Source organism: Urocampus carinirostris, chromosome 8 (genome assembly GCF_059441175.1).
Source record: "Urocampus carinirostris isolate Australia breed hairy pipefish chromosome 8, RoL_Ucar_1.0, whole genome shotgun sequence".
Lineage (NCBI taxonomy): Eukaryota > Metazoa > Chordata > Actinopteri > Syngnathiformes > Syngnathidae > Urocampus > Urocampus carinirostris.
The window spans coordinates 33176075-33187814 of NC_142356.1; the positions used below are offsets into that span (position 1 = coordinate 33176075).

General features: G+C 38.9%; 1 protein-coding gene across 1 annotated transcript in view; it reads right to left on the reverse strand.

Moving 5' to 3' along the window:
• The window catches only part of ldb1b (LIM-domain binding 1b), a 53293-nt gene extending 43039 nt beyond the window's left edge, over window positions 1-10254 (reverse strand). The window contains exon 1 of the mRNA XM_088342441.1: window positions 9889-10254. Coding sequence (XP_088198567.1) covers window positions 9889-9916 — 28 coding nt within the window. The 5' untranslated portion in view covers window positions 9917-10254. The remainder of the gene's footprint in view (window positions 1-9888) is intronic.
• Window positions 10255-11740: the final 1486 nt, after the last annotated feature.

Consider the following 11740-nt stretch of genomic DNA (forward strand, 5'->3'; position numbering starts at 1 on the left):
AAGTAGGAGTATTTTTCAGACTTTAAGCCGCACCTAAAACCCCCAAATTTACCAGAATCTAGAAGTGCGTTTTATAATCTGGTGAACCTTGGAGACCAGACCATTTCATCATTGTCCACTAAAGTGTGCAACATAAATATGCTTTTAAATAAAATTGTAATTCTGCAAAGTGATCCTTGTTTTTACTAAATGTACCTGTAATTTGAATATGTCTTTTTATCTGTAACCGTAATGAAATGCAACTGCATTTTTTCTCATCCTAATTACGTAACACATGTGGTACATGTATTCCGTTTCTCCCCAAGCCTGATGGTTACGATTACAGCTTCTATGTACAGTAACTGTTTGTGAATTAATCAATTATTTTAGTTTTGAACCCATTTACCCTAGTATCTTATCTCATCTCCAAGAAGTTTTTTAATTTTCAGATTTTTTTTCTTCATGCAAACCTTGCGCTTATTTAAATATGCCTTATAGTGCGTGGTCCATTATATGTGAAACAGTCTTTCACAGAGTAATATTTTTAAGGGTGCGCCTATAGTCTAGAAAATACGGTAAATGTCCCTTTGAGGTTCAATTAGCTGTATTTTTTATCTTTTACTTCAGTATTTTTGTCTTCTGGATGAAAAAAAAATCTATATCTCAAATATTCTCCAATGTATCTGCATGCTCAATATGTGCGAACAAACTTTATGGGTCCTTTGCCGTGGTGTGAATTGGCGGGTGTCAACTCGCACACTGTTAACATTTCTGGTTGACCCTCAGTTATTATTATATTTATTTGAGCATCGTTTGGCTATGGCAAAGGCCCATGACCCACTGAAAACGGTCCGCAATCCACTTTCGGGTCCTGAAAAACACTGCTTAAGGATTTGCTGACTAAAAACCTCAATGGATAGTTCAGGGTCCCTCACTAAAATCTGTTATCAGAATATTGTTGGTTTATAAGGTCTTTATGAATGAAACCCATTGTTTATGTTGTGTTGGTGTAACGCAAATTTAGTTGCAATAAAAACTTATTTTGTTGATGTGAATTTCAATTATTTTTAAAAGTATTTTTTCCTTGTAAGTTAAGGAAAATAAAAAGTTTTTAATAGGCATAATGGCGGCACGGCAGCTGAGTGGTTATCGCCCACGGCACAGTTCTGAGAACATGGGATAAAATCCTGCTACCAGCCTTCCTGTGCAGAGTTTGCATGTTCTCTTGCTTTTGTGGCTTTTCCCCACATTCCAAAAATCATGCATGTCAAGTAAATTCTAATTGGTAAACAAAAAAATAAAGTGGAAAAAAATCAGGAAAAATGATTGAAAAAAATGAAAATGCAAGAAATAAAGGAAGAAAAAAGGCATCTCTTTGATTAGTTTATTACCAATAAAAATGTTATATTATCCACAAAATGAATAATATATATATATTTAAAATCTATTATTCAAATAACTAAAAATAGCATTTATTTTTTCACTCTGCAGGGAACTTTTAACTCCTTTAAATAACTTTTTTTTATACTAAACAACTTTAAAGTGAAGCAACTGGAATCACCACCTTACTCGAAGGTAGGCTGCGTGGTTTTGAGGTGTCCTTAAAAAGTTAAAAATTACATTTTTCTTAATTAGGTATGTGTTAACAATGCACAACCGAGTTCAAAGAGCCGTTATATATTTTTTTCCATCACACCTATCTGCTTTTACCCTCTGTGTTCCTGCCACGGAGGTTAGAGGAAGGGAGGTGGGTGGGATGGGGCTAGAATAGTGATGTCCCGCATGTGGTCGCGGTTTTCTTTTATTCTCGGATGAAAATGGTGAAAGTAAGAAAAAGACAGTTTCAAATACAGTACAAATGCCCACCCAAACCCCCAAAAAGATGAAAAAGGGTTTATTTGAGCGTACTTAAGAATTTCACAAACTTGCACGCGCAACAAAAGGTGCTTGACAGAGCTGCCATAATTTCCACCAGAAGAAGGCGTCAGCAAGTACAATATTTTGAGATCACAGTCACCACCTTCAAGTTGCTAAGGGAATGGAAAAACGAATAAAGAAAGCAGATAATACGAGGTGGAAAGAAAGGATTTGAAAAACTGAAAAAGAAGAGCAAAAGGAAAGGCTCGCCACAGGACGGTCATAAGTCCTTTTAGAAATTTCCATGAGCATGTTGATTAAGTATGCAATCTGACCGCAAGCTAGCTAAGGACCCATTGGAAACAAGCGGTCCCAACCTCGGCTTCAAGAGCTTGTTTAATGGCTGAAGTGGCAGCGCTATTTGCCTAACTTGTGTAGCACGGGGCCTGCAGACTGGAAACACACGTACACGTTTAATCAGCTGGAGGCTTCATCACAAAGACACAAACAATTTCTGCATCTATTGTATCTCTCCGACAATGCTCGGCTATTTGTTCATCCATCGTGCATGATGCAGCAATTGTCTCTGAACTTGGCTGCCCCTTCTCAAGTCAGTGCTCTAAAACAGGGGTCTCAAACACACAGCCCATGGGCCAACCGATGATCCTTTAATAATTATTCAAAGGTGCTCTCCGGAATTTGAAAATGTTCTACTGGTTGATTCAATTTCATTTTGTCAAGCTTCTTGATTGGCACAAGTATGTGCATTTCTTAGACACACTTGACAAACTCTTCTTTTTTCATCTTTTGGGGGGTTTGGGTTGACGTTTGGACTGTCTTTGAGGCCGGGCTTATCTTACATTCACTATTTTCATGCTCCACTAACAAAAAATGTGGGTGTTAAGTTTTTGTAGATGATGGACCTCTGTAGGGGAAGCAAGAACTGGACACAGAGATGCTCAAAAGAACATTGCATTTAAAAACAAGAGGAAATACAAAGTGAAAAACAAAAGAGGGTTCATTAAACAACCAAACCAAACCAAATCAGAAACAAAGACCAAAACTGGAAATGAAAAATGTGAGGAGTAAAGTAACAAAGAAACCAGAAACAAACACAAACTAACCTGGCCTGGTGGTGGAAATGAAATGAAATGAAAACCAGGATAACAATGGCAAAAAAAAAATGAAATGACTCGAAGACTTGTGATATTCAAAACGTCCTTTTAAAGGGTTCAGGATAATTGGGCACAGGTGTGTGATGATTGGACACACCTGTGCCCAGTTCAAACCCTGGTTAGGGTCCTCTGGTGGTAGCAGGTGTATCAGACCGTAACAGCGGGACGAGCATGACACCACTCACCTTTTAGTTGTTTTTGGGGTTGTTTTCTGATATTTATTTATCGCTTTTCATTGACTGAGTTCATTTAATTTGTCGATCATTTTGTGGGTTGTTATTTTGTCGTTTTTGATGTTTTTTCTGGCAGCAAGGAGTAGGAAAGAGAAGCCATGTTCAGAGTAATTAATTTGCACCGTTACATTCATTTTTTAGAAAGTTAAATGTTGAAGAACTGCTAATAAAAGCGATTGAACTTGATAAAAAAATATTGTCAGCAACACCAGTATATGTGGTATCTTCAGTCTCCTGTATTATTATTATTATTAATGATTATTATTTCATGTATTTATTCCTGATTGATTTTATTTTCTCTTTTATATGTTCATTCATTTTTTACCTTATTTTTCTTAATAATAAAGATATTTGAGAACTTTGGAATGTTTTTATCAGAGCTTTTCTTGCAAAAAACTGTCGCGGCCCAGCCTCACCCAGACTCGCCCCTTGGGTAAATTGAGTTTTAAGACCCCTGCTCTAGAATAAGTCTTTAGTAAAATATATTACAAACCATAAATCGTGAAAGAACATTTATCTTCCGATTTTAAGCACTTTCACACTTAACTATTGTCATTACCACGAATAATGTATATCCTAGTGATAGGTTGGTCGTTTTGGTTGTAATATTTCTCAGAATTCACTGTGTGAATATAACTTGTTTTTATATTCCTAAATATAAAAACAATCTTTCACACACACACACACACACACTCACACACATGAAGTAACGTTTCAATAATCAGTCTAATTGCATCTCTTGTACGTTTATCAGTCTTGTTCTTTTTTATTTTGAAGTTGCATTTCCGGTGTATTTTTCTGTTTCCTGTGTGAATAAAGTTAGCTTACCACACGGGAGGAGTCAGTACTGCCGAGGCATTTGCCTAGAATGGCCACCCGACAGTGCTCTCCTGCTTGGGAATTTTATTTACCTTAATGCTTGTTTTTATTTGAGTAATTTTACCAACATAGAGTTTATATAAGTATTAACTTTAACACCTAGCTTTGAAGCAAAGTTTAAAACTTCGAAATATTTAAAGTAAAAAATTCAGCAGTCTGAATTTTTTTATATTATATTCTAGATCAGGGCTAGGCAAACCATAGTCCGTGGGCCAAATATGGCCTGTCAAGCTTTTGATCCGGCCTGCACAACAAAAATTTGTCGTTGGGTCTGTTGCAGTAATCTCCCCAGTTTTTCAAAACCATTTCTACGAAATCGATTGATTTAGAAATGGATATAAGATAAAATATGCATGTAGGCGGCACGACAGCTGAGTGGTCATTGTGTGCGCGGCACAGTTCTGATGCATTGTTTCAAATCCAACCACCAGCATTTCTGTGAGGAATTTACATGTTCTCCCCGTGCTTGCATGGGTTTCCTCCATGCACTCCAGTTTCCTCCCACATTCCAAAAAAATGCATGTCGGATTAATTGGCCGGCCCAAATTGTCCCTAGGTGTGAATGAGCGAGCGAATTGTCTGTCCCTGTGTGCCCTGCGACTGGCTGGCAACCAGTTGAGGGTGTCCCCTGCCCACTGCCAGAGGATAACTAGGATGGGCTCCAGTACCCCCGCAACCCTACTGAGGATAAGCGGTGCAGAATATGAATGGATGGATGTCTGCATGTATGTATCATATTTTCTGCACTCAAAGATGCACCGTACCATAAAACTCACTCCCCAAAAATTGTGTTGTGTGGCTTATTTTTCATGTTTAAGGCGCACTGGGAAATAAGGTGCATGGAATTAAAACTATTGTAGGAGCAAGTGTTGCTTCATAAAAAAAAAGATCCTTAATCTGAAAAAAAAATACACAACATAATTTAACATTCTGACATCTGGTTTCACAACTAAAATTAATTTTTGCAACAAACTATTGACATGTTAACCACAAGAGAGTACTCGAAGACCTCCCTATATGTTTCAGAACGGTTACCATATACAGTGACATTTAAATGTAACTATGCATTTCCAATTTCTTTGACTGTATGATCTAGTATATAAGGCACACCAGATTATAAGGCACACTTTCAAAGTTCTGCCCAATATTGTTTTTTTTTTTTTAATGTGCGCCTTTAGTCTGGAAACTACAGTATATTTATTGATAAATGCGTTGGAGAAATAAATGGGTAGGTTGATATTATAAGGGTCCTAACATTGCATCCAGTTGTAGGAGATGTGAGGAATGTGATGTAATTTATGGGTGGGCGATTGATACAAATATTGATATTATCGATGCTGAGCATGTACTTGGATCGATTGTCACGATGACCGATTTGAATCACCTGTGCCCACTCATTTGGCGCCAGCCGCTGTGGGCTATCCGATTGGCTCTCTGTCCCTTTTTAAACCCAGTACCGTCATTCTCCTTTTGTCAGTCCTTCTGCGAACCTCTGATGATACAAGGCAACCCTTTTTTACCCTGACTCCCGCCTGTCCCGTTTTTGGACCCGTTTTTCCACCTGTCTGTTCCTGATCTCCCCGTCTGTCTCCGGCTACGACCTGTTTTTTGATCCCAACAACGTGTGGTCTCTCGTCCCGGCTTACGACCCGTTTCTGACCCCGACCACGTTTTTGCTCTCTTGTCCAGCTATTGATCCGTTTTTTCCGTCCCTTACACCGCCATCACCCTCTACAAAAGATCCACTTCCGTATTCGGATCGCAACCCGATTGCGCGAGTGACTTGTTTCCTGTGTCCAGCGAGCATCAGATCGTGGGCGCAGCCCTCCCTCTTTCTTTCAATAAAACTTGTGAGAAACGTTACGCGATTGGGTCTACCCTTTGTGCTGGTCGTGACATTGATACTATTGTCTTGGGATTGATACTTTCTTCCCATTTAACTATCACTATAATAATGATGTTAGCGGGTCGTGAGATTAGACATATTTATAACTTTCAAAATGGATCCATTGATTAACTTTATTTGCACTATTGTCTTTTTTAAAAGAAAATGTGCAATAGAAGTTATTTTAGTTGTCTTGTTGACATTGTTACACGGTATGTGTATTTTAGTTACATTCCTGCTTTTTTTTTTGGCGTGACTCTCTTGACTTTTTCTAAATCAGTTGTTCATATAGTTGAAGTTTGCATCAAAGTTCTTTAACAAAAATGTAATCTTTTTAGTACTTAAAATATTAATGCTGTGTTCAATTATTCAATAATCAAGACGTTTCCAAGCAAAAGGTGTTGGTATCGGATCGGTGTCGATCGATACAACCATTTATTTAGTTAGACTGAATATACGTAAAAAAAAAAATCCTAGCATCGTCCACCCCTATTGGATACCTCTAGGCGGATGATTTGAGCAAAAATACCACGTAAATTGTGTTTTAAGTGGATTATTATAATTTTATAATGACCTAACACTCCACATTGTTGATTCAGCTGATGAAAGTCTGTTGCTGGCAAGTCATATTTCCAGCTGTTGACCACAGCAGTCACTAGTAAAAAGGGAAGAAGAGAGGCCATGTCGGGCTGATTCAGCGCCATCCAAAACACTGCAAACACTTTGACTTCCTTGCACTCCCCCGGGGCTGAATATTGCATGACAGTACAAGTAATATGTAGTAATACATTTTCAGCTAAGGGATTATATTTCATGTCTACACGTGCTATGAGCAGTGGGACATAAATCTCGCTAACACTTAATAATATATTGCCCGGGGCACACCAGCAGCAGGTTTATTTCTAGACCTAGATCCCCCCCACTTTCCTACCATGTGTGATTAGAGTCAATAAAAATGAGTGGATATATCGGTTTGCTGTCAGACTCCTTGAACCCAAATACAACTATATGCAGCCTGCAGGGAGTTTTTCATCCTTCAGAGACACTGGACAAATCACACTTTCCAATACAGTCTACAGTACTATTTGAATAGGATGGAAACTCCTTCCACCAGTGGTAGGCCGTGCATTTCACACCTAGTAGTGCTATGTCTGAAACAATCGAACCCTCAATAACTATTGTAAGTTATAATCATTAACTGCAGTTACGACACGCATAAAAAAGCATCAATAATAACCTCATAAAATTGCAATATCATTTAAGAATTTAGCCACATTTTACAGACCGAAAACCGTTTTTTATTCGTGCCCAAAATGCGTCCTACTCTCTTTTCTCAAGGAGATTTCAAGTACTCTGCCAAACAGATTGTGCGTTTCAGTTCCATCAAGAAGTTCTTTTCTATCGAAGTTAATGCTGAAAGTCCGGCCTGTCCTGACGTATTTCTGGCATACGTTTTTATTCGATTTAGGACTGAAATAGTTTTTTCGACAGAAGCACTGGACACAGGGATTATTTTCTTCACATTTTTGTTGTAATACTACTGGTTACCGCCCCCTAGCCAATCATTGTATGCGGCACTGGTGATGTTTCCTTGCACCTTTTAGAAGGCCCTGCGTCACTAACTCCAATCTGATGGGCTAGACAAACATCTTTATTGACTTTGATGTCATGTTTCAGGGCCTGCCAAAACTGATTGTGAAGGCCTCTGGGCAGATTTCTGACCCTGGCAAGAAGTAACGTCTGAATTGTGATTGGTTAAATTCTTAAATATGCTAACACATATCTAGAATCAGTGAAACTAGACAAAGAACAATGAAAGGAAGCTAACATCTAATTTTGAATTATTTTTTAAGCATTTACGGACAAAATATAATCAAAACCACATGATTCAGATGTTGTTAAGCTAGCATGGGAGTGCTTGACAAAGTGCTTAAGTACATTTTGATTTTATTTGTGTGCCGGGTTCATTATTAGCAGTAAGAATGTAGAGGAAAAACATGCGCTTTTATGACAGCCGGGGACGCCGTACATTAGTTGTTTCTATCTCAAGAAAAAACAAATAATGGAAGGGGTTTAAATAGTAAATTCATAATATTAAGTTTGAAAGGCAGTTTAAACCAAGTGTGTTTTGAGTTACAGTGTGTAATATTTCACCACTAGTGTCGCTGTATTGTGTAGTACTACAAAACACATGTAAGATTACTAACTCCAGGGACTCAAAGTATTTTTCTTTACCCAGCTTTTCACAAGGTTTTTGGTATTTGAGAGTACCCGTAGCAGCAAGATGGCGAACAATCACGTCAGCTCTCTCGAGGTGAGCCTCATATTATTTAAAATATTACAAATTTCTTGACCTACTTGTTTGTTTTTTTAAAATGTTTTATCTTTCATAATCTTAATAAGAAAGTAATCTGAGGTCAAACTAAAAAGATACTCACTTTTTCATAATGCAAAGGACAATATAATGAACACATTGTGGAAAAATAAAAGAAGGCCCTTTTATTAAAGGAAACAGACTGAATAAACTTTTTGGAGCTTTTCCCCATTTTAAAATATCAATTCCTTCCTAAAAAAAACGTGACGTCCGGTGGGTGAAGTTTAATAATATTGATAGTAATAATTAGTCTTGCATTTACAGTACATCATTTTATTCAACTCACACAAAACATTATTACAAGATTAAAGTAACCCTGTGACTAACCCTTTTGACAGAAATACTACTAGAGAAATAATATGACAGAAATTCTACAAAAATACAACTTCAGTAATACTACAGAAATACTACTGATATACTACCATTTTTACAATGGAATTCTACAGAAATACTATAAAAATAGTACTATGGAAACACTTCATAAATGCTTCTACATAGATTTTCTGACAAATATATTACAACACTACTCCTGCAGAAATATCATGACAGAAATACTACAAAAATGCAACTACAGTAAAACAACAAATTCACGACCTATATACTACAACAACTTTACTATAGAAGTACTACAAAAATATTACAGAAATACGACAAAAGATTTACCCGGGAAAAACGACGAAAATAATACAGAATATTACATTTTTTTTACTATGGAAATAGTACAAAATTACTACTGTGGAAATACTACAAATTACTACTACAAAAATACGACAAAAACTAAACTACACTCGTACTAAACAAATACAACAGAAATATTACAAAGATCCGACAGCAGAAATGCCACAAAAATATATTTACCGGTAGAATATACAACAACAGTAATACTACGATCCTAAATGTCAAATTTAGTTCTTAAAACCTAATATATAATTTTGCTCTAATTGTTAGCGTTTCAAAAAAAATGTATGAAACTAATTTATTTAAAACCACATATAAAAGAATAATGTATAATATGTAGATATCCGCATGTATATTTATTCTTGAATGGGGAAAATTTGGATCGGTTTCCAGGATTGGGCAATTGGCCAGAATTTATGAACCAAATGTGGCCCGTCACTCCAAAAAGTTGCACACCCCTACTCTACCTGAATCTCCAAAATCTCTCTTAAAGGGACACTGTGTAATATTTTACCGCTATAAGTCGCAGTATTGTGTAGTGCAACTGAAAACTAATGCTACATAGCACAACCCTATGCAGCTCACAACTCCAAAAGTTTGCGCACCCCGATCTAAGCTGTGACCCATCTCGTCTGTTTCTCCAGCACAAAAAGCAACATCCCAAAAGCCCTTGAAAACTGAGACTAAGGCCCCCAGGCACTCAGCTCCCTTCTTCTCCGTGCCTCAGTCACGCCACAGCAGGAGCAAGCGCTCTCCAAGCCAAAACACCAAACGACGTGGAAAAGTCAGTGGCGGTCGGATAATGGCCGAAGCGGCCGTGGGGCTTACCGGGACACGCGCAGCCGCCCACAGACATCTTCTCACATGTCTGATAGAGATCGATGAGAAGGATGATGTCGCCTCCGTTATCCCTTCTCTCCTCTTTTCCGTCTCTCACCAGTCACTGCTGCTGCTCACATGAGCGTCTGTTTTCCCCATGCTTCACAAACACCACACAACACACGCAAACGCAACACACTCAGTCAGGGAGCGGAGAGAGATGGAGGGAGAACAGAGAGGAAGGATGAGATAGTGACAAAAAGCAACAGACGAGAAGAAGAGGAGGTTAAAAAGAGAGCGACACAGACACAAAGGATCAGACGGGCTCAGTAGTAAGAGAGCGTTGTGGTTGTGTGTGTCTGAGTGTGCGAATGTTATATAGAGTGAGCAGAATTGAGCCCTGCCTCTGCTCTGCCCTCATCAGTCCTGCAAATTACAGCTCAGGTGGGAGGAGAGAAGGAGAGAAAAGGGAGGGAATGAGGCCGCCTGCCCGAGTGAATGTATATACTCTGTGTATATAGTGTGTGTGTCAAAGTGACCTGAAAGATTTGCCTGAAAACAACCATGTGATGTGGGTCCTTTCCCAATTTTCTGAGAACAGTAATCCCTCGCTTCTTCGCGCTTCAGTTATTGCTGGTTTACTGCTTTGCGGATTCTGAATTGAATTGTCTTAATTGTCATTGATATCAACGTATCGTGAACCTTCCTGTGTGGAGTTTGCATGTTCTCCCCGTGCTTGCGTGGGTTTCCTCCGGGCACTCCGGTTTCCTCCTACATCCCAAAAAAAAGCATGTCATGTTAAATGGCGGGTCCAAATTGTCCCTAGGTATGAATGAGCGGGTGAGTTGTCTGTCTCTGTGTGCCCTGCGACTGGCTGGCAACCAGTTCAAGGTGTCCCATGCCTACTGCCCAAAGATCGCTGGGATTGGCTCCAGCACATCTGCGACCCTACTGAGGTTATCCGTTTAAGATGATAGATGAATAACCGTATCGTGTCTTGTGTTCTGCAGCAGACAGCAGATGCTATCAGAGGGGCAGGTTGCATTCTGTCCTTTATTAAGGTGATTTTTGTTATTATTATTAAAGAGATTTCTAAAAATGCTATGATTTTTGGGAGTGCATGGGTTGAATATGGGGTTGTTTGAGCACCCTCCATAACGGACTGGTTACACCTATGTTTCATACGAATAACTGACATATCATCGAGTTCTCAAACTTCAAACCTCACCCCTATTGAAGGGGGTTAAGAGAAGTGCACAGGGACAAGGAGCCAGGTCAGTGGACAATGAAAGCTAGTGTATAGTGTCAGTCAAAAAGCAAGACGGGCACACAACAATGTGGCCACCAAAACAAACTGTGAAGCATGGCATCAGCTGGCTTTTAGCAGCTCGTTACATTGGGTATAGTTTTATCAAGTAAATTGACTCTGAGGAAAAGAGCGCAAGTAAATGGTGATCACCAGCAGGTGCTCCGTGGGTTGTTATTGGGTCCGGTAAGGGACTGGGGCAACATCAGTCAGTAAAAACATTATCTCGAGGTAAGTTTAACACTTGGGGGCTTTTATCAGGGGGTATTAGAGGTAAGATCGGGCCCAAAAAAAGCACCCGAGCCCGACGCAGGCCCGAGGGGTATTAAACCCGACCCGGACCGAGCCCGACTAATTAACTGGATTTGCTGGCCCGGCCCGAGGGGGCCCGAAATTACATATTTTATTTATAAGGAGGGGTGATTTATGATAACAAATTAAACTCTGCCTTTTGTTACAACATCTAGCCCTAAGTTAAATAAAACTGTATAAACATTTACATCTTTTATATTTCTGTGTCTGCACTGCAGATGTTACATTAAGCGACAATCTGTC